This window comes from Coregonus clupeaformis, chromosome 25, assembly GCF_020615455.1.
Source record: "Coregonus clupeaformis isolate EN_2021a chromosome 25, ASM2061545v1, whole genome shotgun sequence".
Lineage (NCBI taxonomy): Eukaryota > Metazoa > Chordata > Actinopteri > Salmoniformes > Salmonidae > Coregonus > Coregonus clupeaformis.
The window spans coordinates 6,201,753-6,221,217 of NC_059216.1; the positions used below are offsets into that span (position 1 = coordinate 6,201,753).

Sequence of the window (19,465 nt, forward strand, 5' to 3'; positions counted from 1 at the left end):
TCCCCTTATCAATCTACACACAATACCCCATAAAGTATTCAGACCCTTTGCCATGAGACTCGAAATTGAGCTCAGGTGCATCCTGTTACCATTGATCATCCTTGAGATGTTTCTACAACTTGATTGGAGTCCACCTGTGGTAAATTCAATTGATTGGACATGATTTGGAAAGGCACACACCTGTCTATATAAAAGGTCCCACAGTTGAAAGTGCATGTCAGAGCAAAAACCAAGTCATGAGGTCGAAGGAAATGTCCGTAGAGCTCCGAGACAGGATTGTGTCGAGGCACAGATCTGGGGAAGGGTACCAAAAACTTTCTGCAGCATTGAAGGTCCCCAAGAACACAGTGGCCTCCATCATTCTTAAATGGAAGAAGTTTGGAACCACCAAGACTCTTCCTAGAGCTGGCCGCCCGGCCAAACTGAGCAATTGGGGGAGAAGGGCCTTGGTCAGGGAGGTGACCAAGAACCCAATGGTCACTCTGACAGAGCTCCAGAGTTCCTCTGTGGAGATGGGAGAACCTTCCAAAAGGACAACCATCTCTGTAGCACTCCACCAATCAGGCCTTTATGGTATAGTGGCCAGACGGAAGCCACTCCTCAGTAAAAAGGCACATGACAGCCCGCTTGAAGTTTGCCAAAAGGCACCTAAAGGACTCTCAGATCATGAGAAACAAGATACTCTGGTCTGATGAAACCAAGATTGAACTCTTTGGCCTGAATGCCAAGCGTCACCTGGCAGCATCATGCTGTGGGGATGTTTTTCAGCGGCAGGGACTGGGAGACTAGTCAGGATCGAGGAAAAGATGAATGGAGCAAAGTACAGAGAGATCCTTGATGAAAACCTGCTCCAGAGCGCTCAGGACCTCAGACTGGGGCGAAGGTTCACCTTCCAACCGGACAACGACCCTAAGCACACAGCCAAGACAACGCAGGAGTGGCTTCAGGACAAGTCTCTGAATGTCCTTGAGTGGCTCAGCCAGAGCTTGAGAGGATCTGCAGAGAGAAATGGGAGAAACTCCCCAAATACATGTGTGCCAAGCTTGTAGTGTCATACCCAAGAAGACTCGAGGCTGTAATCGCTGGCAAAGGTGCTTCAACAAAGTACTGAGTAAAGGGTCTGAATACTTATGTAAATGTGATATTTGAGTTGTATTTTTTTAATAAATGTTTTAAAATATCTAAAAACCTGTTTTTGCTTTGTCATTATGGGGTATTGTGTGTAGCTCAGTTGGTAGAGCATGGAGCTTGCAACGCCAGGGTTGTGGGTTCGTTTCCCACGAGGGGCCAGTATGAAAAAATGTATGCACTCACTAACTGTAAGTCGCTCTGGATAAGAGCATCTGCTAAATGACTAAAATGTAAAATGTAGATTGATCAGGGGAAAAAACTATTTAATCCATTTTAGAATAAGGCTGTAACGTAACAAAATGTGGAAAAAGTCAAGGGGTCTGAATACTTTCCGAATGCACCGTACATTCATACCTAGTGTTCTTCTTGCTCTCTTCCTTGGACTCACTGTCTGCCTCTCTGGTCCCCGTCCTGTCCCTTCCCTCGCTGGCCTGAGGCCTCCTGACTGTCCTGCACTGGTGGGCACAAGGTTCTGGGGCTCCCCTTACCCCAATGGGGCTCCTGTTCTGGCCCAGGCACTGCTGAGGCCCCAGGGCCACCACCACCAGGCACTTGTCACAGCGCTGGTCCCCTTCCTCCTCCCCTGGAGGTGGCTCTGATGAGCAGCGGGAGGAGGGGGGCGTCAGCTTGGGGGGAGAGTCCCCTTTCCCATGTTGGTCGTGTCCTGAGGAAACCAGGCGGCAGGCAGAGGAATGGATGACAGAGCTGTGTGGCAGAGGGGGCTTGCAGTGTTTGTCGAACCCCAGGCCCATCCCCAGCCCCAGCCCTGTGGTGTCCATGGTGAGGGCGTCATCATGGCCGTCCTCACAGCTGCCGCAGCAGACACAGGAGTTAAGCAGGCAGTGTGTGGCCACCAGGGGGGCGCATGGCTCTGTCTCTGAGGAGGAGAGGGGTCGGGGCAGGAGCAGCTTGTCCACAGCCAGCTCAGTCAGGCTGGGGGAGTGGGGGTTGAAAATCACTGTGGCCGATAGCTTCATCCCTCCCATGCGGTGTGCGATGACCTCAGCAGTTTCCGCCCCCTCCAGGCCCACCTCCCAGCCATTAGTGTAGGGCAGGGGCTCCCGGCCAGGGCTGGGATAGGGTCGCTTGGTGCTGGGGCACTGTGAGGGCTGGCTGTGGGGCTGCTGGGACAGATCTGACTGGGCATCAGTGGGCCAGCCATTCCTGGTTGAGTCTGTCTGGGGGCCAGGCCTGCAGTGCTGAGGAGAAGAGGGCTGAGGGGCTTTGGAAGGCGAGGTTTGACGAGTGCTAGTCACAAGGTCCCCTCCTGCGTCCAGGTCCTCCATGAAGAAGACTCTGTCCTCCTCCTCGTGGTAGAGACCTGTCCTTCCCCGGCCCACCAGCACCCGGAGGGGGGAGTCCTCAGTGCTGGAGCTACCGCTAGAGCCCCCTCTGTTGGGGCGGTGGGCTGGGGACTGTCCCTGGCTGGGAGGGGACAGCAGCGTGAACATCTCGTCCCCCACGCGGTGCACCATCATGTTGAGCTGTTCGATCTCTTCCTCATCATATTGCATGGAGCAGGCCAGGTCTGCCTCCTCCGCCTCCTCACACAGACTACCCTGCTCCTCCTCCTCTGCCCTCTCCACCTCCTCCCACTCCTTGTCCTCCTCGTCCTGGATGTGGGAGATGCACAGAGACAGCACCTCCTGCTGCTGCTCCCTCACCTGCTCCTCCTCACTCTGCCTCTCCGGGATGTCACTGGTGGGGCTGTTGGATGAGAGGGGGTCTGGGGCAATGGTGGGGGCTGGGGTGGGGGGAAGCTCGGGGACCAAGGGGAACCCGTCCTGAGAGATACAGAGGCTCCGCTCCAGCGTCAACAACTCCTCCTCTGACAGGGTCTGCAGCAGGTCCCTATGGGAATAAGACAACCTTAACAACATACTTACAAACGTCCAGCCTAAAATAATCACGCAATGAGGATGATAGTGGCCCATGATTTTTAGACTGTTTGGCAAGGTCCTTGAGACTTATGTTCACAAGATTGTTGTGATGGTTCACAGAGCTATTTTCTACCTATGATTAAATACAGAGGACAATCTATATGTGCATCCTCTTAACGGTACCTGATCTTCTTCAGTAAAGTGCGGAAGGGCCGGAAGAGCTCAGACATGTCCTCTGGTTTCCTATCCAGGTTGAGCGGACCTTCACAGTACACCACCAGACCACTGAGGGACAGACAGGGGGATTATAAAATGTTCTTAGTATCAGAGAGTTCCAGGAAGAAGAACAAGAGGAGACGGAGAAAACAACACTTACCACACAATGGCTAGTCTGGGGATTGTAAACATCAGAGCGGGTTCATAGTCATCGATCATATCTTGGCTGAGATAGCCCAGCTTGAGTGCCCTGAGACAAACACAACAAAGACGAGGAGCTGTGAATTAATATTAGACAACCATTTGAAAAATTTAAGAAACCCTGCATGCATGGAGTACCATGTCTGAAACTTGCTAAACCCCTCGACTGTCATCTGAGCACTAACTCCAACTCTAAGGTTACAAACCTAAACTCAAACCTAGCCCTCACACAGTCCCATGGCTTTTCCCCGTGACATGGTTCGTCTCTCTTCCTCTGTGGCCCCCCATACAACTCACCTCTCCACAGTCTCACAGAAGAGCACAATCACATCCTGCTGAACATAGTATTCTTTGGGAGACTTCACAGGCACCATGGCTGATACATAGCTGACAGACAGAGGGAATCATGTAAAAATACATTAAAATACAGTCAAATATGTTGTTGATGATGATGTCCAATTGTTTAAGATGCTGATGTCCTATAGCTACCTGAGCTCAAACTCAGCAAAAAGGCTGTCGAAGTGGCGCAGCGCGTCCCTCATGCGGTCTGTGTAGACGTTGAGGTCTCGGAGGGCCTGGTCTCGCGTGATGTTGCGGACCTCCTCCAGACTACGGGTCAGGTCCTTGGCTAGAGGCCTCATGGCCATGCTCTCTATCTCCCTGTTCATGATGATGGAGCCTGCAGCCAGACACTACACGCAGAGATGGTGAGAGAAGGGAATGACTGGAGTTATTTAACCCTTCTTTATCCAGGTTAGTCTCATTAAAATAATGTATATTTTTCTTCAAGACAAACGTGTCTATGCACAAGTGATTAACACAAGGAATAATGAGTTATATAATGATCCAGCTGACCATTACAGTGTGAAAACAGATAGGAAACATGACTGTAAATGGGCATGAAGAGTGCCTATAGTGTCTAGCAGACTAATATTCATACAGAGTATGTATAGTTAATGTCGTGTGAGATGATACTGGAGGGCATTCAGTGCATTACCTCAGCCCCAAACCACAGCTGTCCTGCCAGGTTGTCATGGCGAATCTCCTCTGGGAACTTGACACAGAAGTCTCTGTTGGCTCTGTCACCAGGGATACATTCCTCCATGATCTGGTTGATAATGTTCAAGACATTGTCCTGCAGACACAGGGAGAGTGACAGGGACAGAGATTGAATAAATGAGTGAATAAATGTACTGAATGAAAAGGGGCGTCAATAATACCAATTATGTTGGTGATGAATGACTGCAAACCAAACAAAACGCACAAGTTTTGATCATAATGTTTCACAAACTACCACTGTAAAACCTTCCACTCAACAACCCCCTCTACATGTAGAGCATTTGACTGCATTGTCTGGAGAACCCTGAACAGGGAACAGGCTGAAAACAATTAAACAGGCCCATGCTCAGAATGGTCTCATTATAGCCCTCAATCACAACTCAATAAAAAAAACACTAAACTAAATCCCATAATTCCAGCAGTGCAAACAAACTGTCACGTACAGTGAGAGCTAATCATGAGCTTGTGTGCCACTGGCATGTACAACAGCCATAACAATGAGCCTTTTATCGCTCTCTCCCTCGCTCTCTCTCTCCAGGAACAGCACTACGTCTTTGCTGCTAGCCCCGGGGAGCAAGATTAAAAAGCTTAACCACCGACTCCTTTATTGCAGTGCTGTACTACCTACTCCTTGGCCTATTCCTAGTGGCCCCACCAGCCCAATGTTCCTCTGGCCATAGTCTTGTGTGACACACTACAGCTAGGCCTAATCTTGACCACTATCAGCCCCTCATCAGACAAAATGACATTGAGATGATACCTACAGTAGCTGCAGATAGAGCTTGCTCTCCACACTCCTACCCTCTAGGTTTATGCTTTGCCAGTAAGAGAGATAAAAGAAGAACAAGCAATCTGTCTCTCTTTCTCTCTCGCAGTCTCTTCCACTGGTGCAGTCCATGCTGTGAGAGCAACTATGCCAACATAACTTGAGCAGCTTGGCACCTCAGTGAGGCCCATGGCCATGAATATCATGGCCATCAATAAGAGCTCATAACAGCAATGTTAGGGTCGTGCAGACACCTCTGCACTGCCAGATCATTTGCCTTCCATTCTGGGGGTCTCAGGTATACAGGGTATTATTAAAGCATGCTGGTCACATGCTAGTCACATCCTGTTCCTTGTCTCAACGAGGTAGCCTACAACAAAATACTGTTTTCTAACCATGGGATTTAAAAGCCTACCTGACAAGTTTCACATAAATATGAGTGTATAAGCAAAACACTGGCTGAGAGAACAAGAGGCAGTGTGGCATACCTGAAGCACTGTTATTTTCCTTCAGGGGGAAATATGGAAAGAGCCAAACCAGGATTGATCATTCTCAGTTGCTGAAAATGCCCTGCAGTCAGCTAACAGCCTTTGGGTTTACGAAGCACAACATGACGCAAAGCTAACACACAGCACTTCCCGGCGTGGTCAATTTAAGGTGATAATGACAAGAATACGAAAACTCAGCAGAGAGCGAGAGAGGATGGACAATGAGAGCATGGAATGGAGAAAGGGAGCGAGGGGATGGGGTGGGGGAGGATGGAGACAGAGAGGAGAAAATAAGAGAGGGAAAGCAGTTGGGGATCAAGCAGTGACCTTATTAGGAGCATCCCCCTCTGGGCCCTGGGTGCACGAGGCTCAGGCACGATGGTGGGCCTGCTAACGACCTCTCTCAGTCTGCCCCCCCTGAATATCACCCTGGCAGGCAGCAGCATGGCAGACATCATTCACACAGACCAGACCCCACACACCTCACCTGCACTTGACCACATATCTGGAGGAAGACCAGTTTAGAAATGTCAAAGCCCCCCAACTCCACATCGACACAATAGTCTTCCATCTTTCATGTGACAGGTCTCAGACAGAGACAAATATGTTAGTGAGGCGGATAAGCTTAATCTACTGTCAAGCAGACTAATATCCTATAGTGGATCTACATAACATTGACATATCAAGTCATACAAAACAACCTGACAGTCAATCCTTTACTCTGACCCCATACTGCCTGAAAACATCAAACCAGGTGTGTCAAGATATCTATACAGTGCAGTCGGGAAGTATTCATTTTTTCCACATATTGTAACATTACAGCCTTACTCTAAAATGGATTTTGACTTTTTCATCAATCTACACACAATACCCCATAATGACAAAGCGAAAATAGGTTTTTGGAAATTTTTGCATATGTATAATTTTTTAAAAACAGAAATACCTTATTTACATAAGTATTCAGACCCTTTGCCATGAGACTCGAAATTGTGCTCAGGTGCATCCTGTTTCCATTGATCATCCTTGAGATGTTTCTACAACTTGATTGGAGTCCACCTGTGGTAAATTCAATTGATTGGACATGATTTGGAAAGGAACACACCTGTCTATATAAGGTCCCACGGTTGACAGTGCATGTCAAGAGCAAAAACCAAGCCATGAGGTCGAAGGAAATGTCCTTAGAGATATGAGACAGGATTGTGTCAAATCAAATCAAATCAAATTTTATTGGTCACATGCGCCGAATACAACAGGTGCAGACATTACAGTGAAATGCTTACTTACAGCCCTTAACCAACAGTGCATTTATTTTAAACAAAAAAGTAAGAATAAAAAAACAACAAAAAAAGTGTTGAGAAAAAAAGAGCAGAAGTAAAATAAAGTGACAGTAGGGAGGCTATATATACAGGGGGGTACCGTTGCAGAGTCAATGTGCGGGGGCACCGGCTAGTTGAGGTAGTTGAGGTAATATGTACATGTGGGTAGAGTTAGTGACTATGCATAAATACTTAACAGAGTAGCAGCAGCGTAAAAAGGATGGGGTGGGGGGGCAGTGCAAATAGTCCGGGTAGCCATGATTAGCTGTTCAGGAGTCTTATGGCTTGGGGGTAGAAGCTATTGAGAAGTCTTTTGGACCTAGACTTGGCACTCCGGTACCGCTTGCCGTGCGGTAGCAGAGAGAACAGTCTATGACTAGGGTGGCTGGAGTCTTTGACAATTTTGAGGGCCTTCCTCTGACACCGCCTGGTATAGAGGTCCTGGATGGCAGGAAGCTTTGCCCCAGTGATGTACTGGGCCGTACGCACTACCCTCTGTAGTGCCTTGCGGTCAGAGGCCAAGCAGTTGCCATACCAGGCGGTGATGCAACCAGTCAGGATGCTCTCGATGGTGCAGCTGTAGAATTTTTTGAGGATCTGAGGACCCATGCCAAATCTTTTTAGTCTCCTGAGGGGGAATAGGCTTTGTCGTGCCCTCTTCACGACTGTCTTGGTGTGCTTGGACCATGATAGTTCGTTGGTGGTGTGGACACCAAGGAACTTGAAGCTCTCAACCTGTTCCACTACAGCCCCGTCGATGAGAATGGGGGCGTGCTCAGTCCTCTTTTTTTTCCCTGTAGTCCACAATCATCTCCTTTGTCTTGGTCACGTTGAGGGAGAGGTTGTTGTCCTGGCACCACACGGCCAGATCTCTGACCTCCTCCCTATAGGCTGTCTCATCGTTGTCGGTGATCAGGCCTACCACTGTTGTGTCGTCGGCAAACTTAATGATGGTGTTGGAGTCGTGCCTGGCCATGCAGTCATGGGTGAACAGAGAGTACAGGAGGGGACTGAGCACGCACCCCCTGAGGGGCCCCCGTGTTGAGGATCAGTGTGGCAGATGTGTTGTTACCTACCCTTACCACCTGGGGGCGGCCCGTCAGGAAGTCCAGGATCCAGTTGCAGAGGGAGGTGTTTAGTCCCAGGATCCTTAGCTTAGTGATGAGCTTAGAGGGCACTATGGTGTTGAATGCTGAGCTGTAGTCAATGAATAGCATTCTCACGTAGGTGTTCCTCTTGTCCAGGTGGGAAAGGGCAGTGTGGAGTGCGATAGAGATTGCATCATCTGTGGATCTGTTGGGGCGGTATGCAAATTGGAGTGGGTCTAGGGTTTCTGGGATTATGCTGTTGATGTGAGCCATGACCAGTCTTTCAAAGCACTTCATGGCTACAGACGTCAGTGCTACGGGTCGGTAGTCATTTAGGCAGGTTATCTTAGAGTTCTTGGGCACGGGGACTATGGTGGTCTGCTTGAAACATGTTGGTATTACAGACTCAGTCAGGGACATGTTGAAAATGTCAGTGAAGACACTTGCCAGTTGGTCAGCACATGCTCGGAGTACACGTCCTGGTAATCCGTCTGGCCCTGCGGCCTTGTGAATGTTGACCTGCTTAAAAGTCTTACTCACATCGGCTACGGAGAGCGTGATCACATAGTCATCCGGAACAGCTGGTGCTCTCATGCATGCTTCAGTGTTGCTTGCCTCGAAGCGAGCATAGAAGTGGTTTAGCTCGTCTGGTAGGCTTGTGTCACTGGGCAGCTCGCGGCTGTGCTTCCCTTTGTAGTCTGTAATAGTTTTCAAGCCCTGCCACATCCGACGAGCGTCAGAGCCAGTGTAGTATGATTCAATCTTAGACCTGTATTGACTCTTTGCCTGTTTGATGGTTCGTCGGAGGTCATAGCGGGATTTCTTATAAGCGTCCGGGTTAGAGTCCCGTTCCTTGAAAGCGGCAGCTCTACCCTTTAGCTCAGTGCGGATGTTTCCTGTAATCCATGGCTTCTGGTTGGGGTATGTACGTACGGTCACTGTGGGGACGACATCATCGATGCACTTATTGATGAAGCCAGTGACTGATGTGGTGTACTCCTCAATGCTGTCTGAAGAATCCCGAACATGTTCCAGTCTGTGCTAGCAAAACAGTCCTGTAGCTTAGCATCTGCGTCATCTGACCACTTTTTTATTAACCGAATCACTGGTGCTTCCTGCTTCAGTTTTTGCTTATAAGCAGGAATCAGGAGGATAGAGTTATGGTCAGATTTGCCAAATGGAGGGCGAGGGAGAGCTTTGTATGCGTCTCTGTGTGTGGAGTAAAGGTGATCTAGAGTTTTTTTCCCTCTGGTTGCACATTTAACATGCTGGTAGAAATTAGGTAGAACGGATTTAAGTTTCCCTGCATTAAAGTCCCCGGCCACTAGGAGCGCTGCATCTGGATGAGCGTTTTCCTGTTGATTAATGGCCTTGTACAACTCATTCAGTGCAATCTTAATGCCAGCATTGGTTTGTGGTGGTAAATAGACAGCTATGAAAAATATAGATGAAAACTCTCTTGGTAAATAGTGTGGTCTACAGCTTATCATAAGATACTCTACCTCAGGCGAGCAAAACCTCGAGACTTCCTTAGTATTTGATTTTGTGCACCAGCTGTTGTTTACAAATATACACAGACCGCCACCCCTTGTCTTACCAGAGTCTGCCGTTCTGTCCTGTCGATGTAGCGTATAGCCTGCTAGCTGAATGTTATCATTGTTGTCGTTCAGCCACGACTCCGTGAAACATAAGATATTACAGTTTTTAATGTCCCGTTGGTAGGATAACCGTAATCTTAAATCGTCCATTTTATTCTCAAAAGCTTGAACGTTGGCTAATAGGATTGATGGGAGAGGCAGTTTACTCGCTCGCCGTCGGATCCTTACAAGGCACCCGGATCTGCGTCCGCGATATCTCCGTCTCTTCCTCACGCGAATGACGGGGATTTGGGCCTTGTCGGGTGTTTGTAGGATATCCTTCACGGCCGCCTCGTTGAAGAAAAAATCTTCGTCCAATGCGAGGTGAGTAATCGCTGTCCTGATATCCAGAAGCTCTTTTTGGTTATAAGAGACGATGGCAGAAACATTATGTACAAAATAAATTACAAATAACGCGGAAAAACACACATAATAGTACAATTGGTTAGAGGGCTGTAAAACGGCAGCCATCTTCTCCGGCGCTGTTCATCGAGGCACAGATCTAGGGAAAGGTACCAAAACAATTCTGCAGCATTGACGGTCCCCAAGAACACAGTGGCCTCCATCAAGTTTGGAACCACCAAGACTCTTCCTAGAGCTGGCCGCCCGGCCAAACTGAGAAATCAGGGGAGAAGGGCCTTGGTCAGGGAGGTGACCAAGAACCCGATGGTCACTCTGACAGGGCTCCGGAGTTCCTCTGTGGAAATGGGAGAACCTTCCAGAAGGACAACCATCTCTGCAGCACTCCACCAATCATGCCTTTATGGTAGAGTCGCCAGACGGAAACCACTCCTCAGTAAAAGGCACGACAGCCCGCTTGGAGTTTGCCAAAAGGCACCTAAAGGACTCTCAGATCATGAGAAACAATATTCTCTGGTCTGATGAAACCAAGATTGAACTCTTTGGCCTGAATGCCAAGCGTCACATCTGGAGGAAATCAGGCACTGCTCATCACCTGGCCAATACCATCCCTACGATGAAGCATGGTGGTGGCAGCATCATGCTGTGGGGATGTTTTTCAGCGGCAGGGACTGGGTGACTAGTCAGGATCGAGGGAAAGATGTACGGAGCAAAGTAGAGAGAGATCCTTGATGAAAACCTTCTCCAGAGTGCTCAGGACCTCAGACTGGGGTGAAGGTTCACCTTCCAACAAGACAACGACCCTAAGCACACAGCCAAGACAACGTAGGAGTGGCATCGGGACAAGTCTCTGAATGTCCTTGAGTGGCTCAGCCAGAGCCCGGACATGAACCCGATCTAACATCTCTGTAGAGACCTGAAAATAGCACTGCAGCGACACTCCCCATCCAACCTGACAGAGCTTGAGAGGATCTGCAGAGAAGAATGGGAGAAACTCCCCAAATACAGGTGTGCCAAGCTTGTAGTGTCATACCCAAGAAGACTCGAGGCTGTAATCGCTGCCGAAGGTGCTTCAAAAAGTACTGAGTAAAGGGTCTGAATACTTATGTAAATGTGATATTTCCGGTTTTTATTTTTAATACATTTGCTACAATTTCTTTTAAAAAAAACTGTTTTTGCTTTGTCATTATGGGGTATTGTGTGTAGATTGATGAGGGGAAAAAAACTACTTAATTCATTTTAGAATAAGGCTGTAACGTAACAAAATGGGGAAAAGGTCAAGGGGTCTGAATACTTTCCGAATGCACTGTATTTAAAAGTGGAGATTGACTTCAAGACCCAATCTCTAGTAGCTCCACTTCATTGATCATTCCAAAGGCACTTATCCAAGCCTTCATTCCTGACCTAGATATCACGAACACAAGGAACTCACAACCTGAAAAAGGCTATCAAAACATGATGATATAATCAACTGCTTGCAATCACAGGGACTCCTCATCTCCCCTTATCACTGTGAAGCGGCTTGATTTAACGGCCCGTCCAATCAATGCTTACTGGGACAATCGTACAACCCCTACCATATCAGCCAACCAATCTCAGGCTTTTTGCAGTTCAAACTCCCCTGTTGTAGAGTTTGTTGTCATAGTTTTAAACATTTGAGGTCAAACGTCTAATACTTCAACTCTCATTCACTTTGCTTGGCATGGTGGACTTTAAGTGCTCTCTGCCAAACTGGGTTACAGCATTACCTCTCATAAATCAAATGTCCGTGATGGATTTTTCTTAATTTATGGAGATGGAAGTGTAAAAGAAATCAGAAACATGGTGAAACGAAACTATAAGAGACCTGCTAGAGAATTGTGGCCCTATTCTGAGGGTACTCAAATGAACCAGTGTCAGTCCCTTTAGATTCTTACCTGACATGATCTGAACTGGTTGACCAGCAGCGTACACCTCTGAGGGTCCTTCCTGCCATCCAGGCTGTCCAGTTCTGTGGCCACCTGGTTGAGCTCCTCATCAGCATAGTAGAACTGGGCCAGGAGCTGAGGGTCCGTCCTCTGTACAGACAGAGATGGAGAGGAGAGGTGAAATAAAGGACTTTACATAAAGAGAGCAACCATAGAGGTTTTTAATAGTAGTAGATCAGCTGAACATTGATGTAAGAGGGCATTGAACATGGGGAAAGGGTTAAATAAAGCACTCCCATCTCCTCTCCTCTATATCCCAGTTACAATGATAGGTAATGTGGGGCCTTCGACTTTATTGACGACAACAAAGACATAATACCATAAAAACAGGATTACGGAGGAGTGAACATACATGATGTCCATGAGCACAAGGACGGTGAAATGGATGAAAACAGGTTGAGTTCTAGAGGGTGGGACGTTAACAGATGGTTAATATTGTCTGTCCTCTCCCCAGAAGAGCAGGCGTAATTAGAGAGCTTGGCCCTGGTAAAGGATTTGTGTCATTATCTCACACTGTGTGCTGTTCCGTAGGGAAGAGCACAGCATAGCAGATCATTCCACTGCTAAGCACATGCACAGCCACGCCACTCAAAGGGGGGCGAGAGAGGGGAGAAAGAGAGAGGGAGGGGGGTCAGGTGGGGATCTATCTCCGGGAAAGGTGGAGTAATAAAATGTTAACGGTTATGAAAACACAACAAGGGATTGATGCGGCATCATCACCAGCAGACCAGAATAAATAGTACCATAACTCCTCCTCCTCGTTAAGGGAACCTGACAACACAGACTGAGGGGAAGATTACTGTGGCTATGTTTTTAAAATGTCCTTCAGATAAGAAATCACCCTCATATAATTATGTTTTCTGGAGCCCCACAAGCAGTTTCCCTTAAGTCAGTCTTGATGTACAGTCGTGGTCAAAAGTTTTGAGAATGACACAAATATTAATTCTCACAAAGTCTGCTGCCTCAATTTTTATGATGGCAATTTGCATATACTCCAGAATGTTATGAAGAGTGATCAGATGAATTGCAATTAATTGCAAAGTCCCCTCTTTGCCATGAAAATGAACTTAATCCCAACAAACATTTCCACTGCATTTCAGCCCTGCCACAAAAGGACCAGCTGACATCATGTCAGTGATTCTCTCGTTAACACAGGTGATTGTGTTGATGAAGACAAGGCTGGAGATCACTCTGTCATGCTGATTGAGTTAGAATAACAGACTGGAAGCTTTAAAAGGAGGGTGGTGCTTGAAATCATTGTTCTTCCTCTGTTAACCATGGTTACCTGCAAGGAAACACGTGCCGTCATCATTGCTTTGCACAAAAAGGGCTTCACAGGCAAGGATATTGCTGCTAGTAAGATTGCACCTAAATCAACCATTTATCGGATCATCAAGAACTTCAAGGAGAGAGGTTCAATTGTTGTGAAGAAGGATTCAGGGCGCCCAAGAAAGTCCAGCAAGTGCCAGGACTGTCTCCTAAAGTTGATTCAGCTGCGGGATCGGGGCACCACCAGTGCAGAGCTTGCTCAGGAATGGCAGCAGGCAGGTGTGAGTGCATCTGCACGCACAGTGAGGCGAAGACTTTTGGAGGATGGCCTGGTGTCAAGGGCAGCGAGGAAGCCACTTCTCTCCAGGAAAAACATCAGGGACAGACTGATATTCTGCAAAAGGTACAGGGATTGGACTGCTGAGGACTGGGGTAAAGTCATTTTCTCTGATGAATCCCCTTTCTGATTGTTTGGGGCATCCGGAAAAAAGCTTGTCCGGAGAAGACAAGGTGAGCGCTACCATCAGTCCTGTGTCATGCCAACAGTAAAGCATCCTGAGACCATTCATGTGTGGGGTTGCTTCTCAGCCAAGGGAGTGGGCTCACTCACAATTTTGCCTAAGAACACAGCCATGGTACCAACACATCCTCCGAGAGCAACTTCTCCCAACCATCCAAGAACAGTTTGGTGACGACCAATGCCTTTTCCAGCATGATGGAGCACTTTGCCATAAGGCAAAAGTGATAACTAAGTGGCTCGGGGAACAAAACATTGACATTTTGGGTCCATGGCCAGGAAACTCCCCAGACCTTAATCTCATTGAGAAGTTGTGGTCAATCCTCAAGAGGCGGGTGGACAAACAAAACCCCACAAATTCTGACAAACACCAAGCATTGATTATGCAGGAATGGGCTGCCATCATTCAGGATGTGACCCAGAAGTTAATTGACAGCATGCCAGGGCGGATTGCAGTGGTCTTGAAAAAGAAGGGTCAACACTGCAAATATTGACTCTTTGCATAAACTTAATGTAATTGTCAATAAAAGCCATTGACACTTATGGAATACTTGTAATTATACTTCAGTATACCATAGTAACATCTGACAAAAATATCTAAAAACACTGACGCAGCAAACTTTATGAAGACCAATACTTGTGTCATTCTCAAAACTTTGGACCACGACTGTACTGTTCTGTTCTCGCACTCCCTCTCTCATCAATAATAAAACAAACAGCATGAAGAAAAAAAACACAGTTATCAACCTACAGTTGTGATATAGGAAGCATATAGGCTTACTCTATGACGCCATAGAGCCCTCTACCCACTGAATAAACACATACATGTTGAAGGTGGTATCAGGTACTGACAAAGCACACACACAATGTCATAGTTGAATAGTAAGCAGGAAAGTGAACTCTGCTATGGAAGGAAAATAAATGTTTCACACTTAGGGACAGATAGAAATGTACTGGGGGGGGGGTCCAAAAATGGGAGGGTTGTGTGGTTTTTTGGGGCGCACAGGGGAGGGTAGTGCATTTTTTAAATCTGGTTTACATTTACCCTTTTCCTCGTATTTTCCCTACAAACAAATGGCTGGACTTACTTTTGATATTACCCTAATAAAGTTTAGAAACATTTGTGAAGGTTTGGTATGGTGTGGCTATTATTAAGCTTTAGCTACTGCAGGCCAATGATATGAAATATTCCAAAACATACATCCTGTTTGCAACAAGACACTAAAGTAATACGGCAAAAAATGTGTTATGTTTGGGGCAAATCCAATACAACACGTTAATGAGTACCACTCTCCATATGTTCAAGCATAGTGCTGGCTGCATCGTGTTATGGGTATGCTTGTAATCGTTAAGGACTAGTGAGTTTTTCAGGATAACAAAGAAACGGAATGGAGCTAAGCACAGGCAAAATCCTAGAGGAAAACCTGGTTCAGTCTGCTTTCCACCAGAGACTGGGAGATGAATTCACCTTTCAGCAGGACAATAACCTAAAACACAAGGCCAAATATACAGTTGAGTTGCTTACCAAGATGACATTGAATGTTCCTGAGTGGCCTAGTTACAGTTTTGACTTAAATCTACTTGAACATCTATGGCAAGACTTTAAAATGGCTGTCTAGCAATGATCAACAACCAACCTGACAGAGCTTGAAGAATAAAAAAAAAATATATATATATATATATATATATATATATATATATATATATTGTGCAAATATTGTACAATCCTGGTGTGCAAATCTCTTACATACTTACAGCTGTAATAGCTGCCAAATGTGATTCTAACATGTATTGACTCAGGGGTATGAATACTTGTGTAAATGAGATATTTCTGTATTTCATTTTCAATAAATGTACAAAAAAATATTCTAAAAACCTGTTTTCACTTTGTCATTATTGGGTATTGTGTGTAGATGGGTGAGAAAAAAAAACGATTTAATCAATTTTGAATTCAGGCTGTAACAACAAAATGTGGAATAAGGGGTATGAATACTTTCTGAAGGCACAGCATATACATGAATCGATCTATATAGATATACATGTATAGGGTATATATATATACATGTATATATATATATATATATAGATATACATGTATAGGGTATATATATATACATGTATATATATATATATATATATATATATATATATGTATATATATATATATATATATATATATATATATATATATATATATATATATATATATATATATATATATATATATATATATATATATACATATACACACACATATATATACATACATACACATACATGTATGTATAAGGTATATACAGCTGTGGAAAAAATTAAGAGACCACTGCACATTTTTCTTAAATCAGCATCTCTACATGTATGACAGCCATTCCATTCCAGTGTCTGTTGAATTCCAACACAGGCACACATCATTCTACTGAATTAGGTACTGATTAGGTGATCACATGAACAAAATCTTATTTAACGAGGAAAAGTATAAAAACCACTGCTGTGGTCATCACTATCCTCTTGCAATAGGACCAGCTGGATGGCAAAAACAGTGCTAATAGTAGCTCAAAAGTAATATTAATAAAAAAATAAAAATATTGACCATGCCAAAAGAGTTGAAAAGGAAAGTTTTGAGTGAGGAAAAGAAGGGTTCAATTCTGGCTTTACTGGCAGAGGGATACAGTGAGCGTCAGGTTGCTTCCATCCTTAAAATTTCAAAGACGGCGGTTCATAAGAACCAGGTCAAGCAGCAGACATTGGGGACAACAAAGCTACAGACCGGCAGAGGGCGAAAACGACTCTCTACTGACCGGGATGACCGCCAACTCATTCGAATGTCACTCAACAACAGTAGGATGACATCAAGTGACCTACAAAAATAATGGCAAACGGCAGCTGGGGTGAAGTGCACGGCGAGGACGGTTCGAAACAGGCTCCTAGGGGCAGGGCTGAAGTCATGTAAAGCTAGAAAAAAGCCCTTCATCAATGATAAGCAAAGAAGAGCCAGGCTGAGGTTTGCAAAAGACCATAAGGATTGGACCGTAGAAAGGTCATCTTCTCTGATGAGTCCAATTTTCAGCTTTGCCCAACACCTGGTCGTCTAATGGTTAGACAGAGACCTGGAGAGGCCTACAAGCCACAGTGTGAAATTTAGTGGAGGATCGGTGATGATATGGCGGTGCTTCAGCAAGGCTGGAATCGGGCAGATTTGTCTTTGTGAAGGACGCATGAATCAAGACACGTACAAGGTTGTCCTGGAAGAAAACTTGCTTCCTTTTGCTCTGACATTGTTCCCCAACTCTGAGGATTGTTTTTTCCAGCAGGACAATGCGCCTTGCCACACAGCCAGGTCAATCAAGGTGTGGATGGAGGACCACCAGATCATGACCCTGTCATGGCCAGCCCAATCTCCAGACCTGAACCCCATTGAAACTTCTGGAATGTGATCAAGAGGAAGATGGATGGTCACAAGCAATCAAACAAAGCCGAGCTGCTTGAATTTTTGAGCCAGGAGTGGCATAAAGTCACCCAACATCAATGTGAAAGACTGGTGGAGAGCATGCCAAGAAGGATGAAAGCTGTGATTGAAAATCAGGGTTATTCCACCAAATATTGATTTCTGAACTCTTCCTAAGTTAAAATATTGCTATTGTGTTTTAGTTTTTTATGAACATGAACTTATTTTCTTTGCATTATTCGAGGTCTGACAACACTGCAACTTTGTTATTTTGACCAGTTGTCATTTTCTGCAAATAAATGCTCTAAATGACAATATTTTTTTGGGGAATTTGGGAGAAGTATTGTCAGTAGTTTATAGAATAAAACAAATTTTTTATTTTTAAAACACATACAGTGGGGAGAACAAGTATTTGATACACTGCCGATTTTGCAGGTTTTCCTACTTATAAAGCATGTAGAGTTCTGTAATTTTTATCATAGGTACACTTCAACTGTGAGAGACGGAATCCAGAAAATCACATTGTGTGATTTTTAAGTAATTAATTTGCATTTTATTGCATGACATAAGTATTTGATCACCTACCAACCAGTAAGAATTCCGGCTCTCACAGACCTGTTAGTTTTTCTTTAAGAAGCCCTCCTGTTCTCCACTCATTACCCGTATTAACTGCACCTGTTTGAACCGTTACCTGTATAAAAGACACCTGTCCACAAACTCAATCAAACAGACTCCAACCTCTCCACAATGGCCAAGACCAGAGAGCTGTGTAAGGACATCAGGGATAAAATTGTAAACCTGCACAAGGCTGGGATGGGCTACAGGACAATAGGCAAGCAGCTTGGTGAGAAGGCAACAACTGTTGGCGCAATTATTAGAAAATGGAAGAAGTTCAAGATGACGGTCAATCACCCTCGGTCTGGGGCTCCATGCAAGATCTCACCTCGTGGGGCATCAATGATCATGAGGAAGGTGAGGGATCAGCCCAGAACTACACGGCAGGACCTGGTCAATGACCTGAAGAGAGCTGGGACCACAGTCTCAAAGAAAACCATTAGTAACACACTACGCCGTCATGGATTAAAATCCTGCAGCGCACGTAAGGTCCCACTGCTCAAGCCAGCGCATGTCCAGGCCCGTCTGAAGTTTGCCAATGACCATCTGGATGATCCAGAGGAGGAATGGGAGAAGGTCATGTGGTCTGATGAGACAAAAATTGAGCTTTTTGGTCTAAACTCCACTCGCCGTGTTTGGAGGAAGAAGAAGGATGAGTACAACCCCAAGAACACCATCCCAACCGTGAAGCATGGAGGTGGAAACATCATTCTTTGGGGATGCTTTTCTGCAAAGGGGACAGGACGACTGCACCGTATTGAGGGGAGGATGGATGGGGCCATGTATCGCGAGATCTTGGCCAACAACCTCCTTCCCTCAGTAAGAGCATTGAAGATGGGTCGTGGCTGGGTCTTCCAGCATGACAACCACCCGAAACACACAGCCAGGGCAACTAAGGAGTGGCTCCGTAAGAAGCATCTCAAGGTCCTGGAGTGGCCTAAGCCAGTCTCCAGACCTGAACCCAATAGAAAATATTTTGAGGGAGCTGAAAGTCTGTATTGCCCAGCGACAGCCCCGAAACCTGAAGGATCTGGAGAAGGTCTGTATGGAGGAGTGGGCCAAAATCCCTGCTGCAGTGTGTGCAGGAAACGTATGATCTCTGTAATTGCAAACAAAGGTTTCTGTACCAAATATTAAGTTCTGCTTTCTGATGTATCAAATACTTACAGTGGGGAAAAAATGTATTTAGTCAGCCACCAATTGTGCAAGTTCTCCCACTTAAAAAGATGAGAGAGGCCTGTAATTTTCATCATAGGTACACGTCAACTATGACAGACAAAATGAGAGAAAAAAAATCCAGAAAATCACATTGTAGGATTTTTAATGAATTTATTTGCAAATGATGGTGGAAAATAAGTATTTGGTCACCTACAAACAAGCAAGATTTCTGGCTCTCACAGACCTGCAACTTCTTCTTTAAGAGGCTCCTCTGTCCTCCACTCGTTACCTGTATTAATGGCACCTGTTTGAACTTGTTATCAGTATAAAGACACCTGTCCACAACCTCAAA

The 19,465-nt window shown here is 45.7% G+C and overlaps 1 protein-coding gene across 2 annotated transcripts in view; it reads right to left on the minus strand.

Moving 5' to 3' along the window:
• The window catches only part of LOC121539337 (lateral signaling target protein 2 homolog), a 56,675-nt gene that overhangs the window by 10,798 nt on the left and 26,412 nt on the right, over positions 1 to 19,465 (minus strand). For both annotated transcript variants that reach the window (XM_041847750.2, XM_041847749.2), the window contains exons 2-8: positions 12,059 to 12,199; positions 4,426 to 4,563; positions 3,918 to 4,120; positions 3,726 to 3,815; positions 3,388 to 3,477; positions 3,195 to 3,296; positions 1,486 to 2,982 (exon numbers count right to left, since the gene is read on the minus strand). In XM_041847750.2, coding sequence (XP_041703684.2) covers positions 1,486 to 2,982; positions 3,195 to 3,296; positions 3,388 to 3,477; positions 3,726 to 3,815; positions 3,918 to 4,120; positions 4,426 to 4,563; positions 12,059 to 12,199 — 2,261 coding nt within the window. The remainder of the gene's footprint in view (positions 1 to 1,485; positions 2,983 to 3,194; positions 3,297 to 3,387; positions 3,478 to 3,725; positions 3,816 to 3,917; positions 4,121 to 4,425; positions 4,564 to 12,058; positions 12,200 to 19,465) is intronic.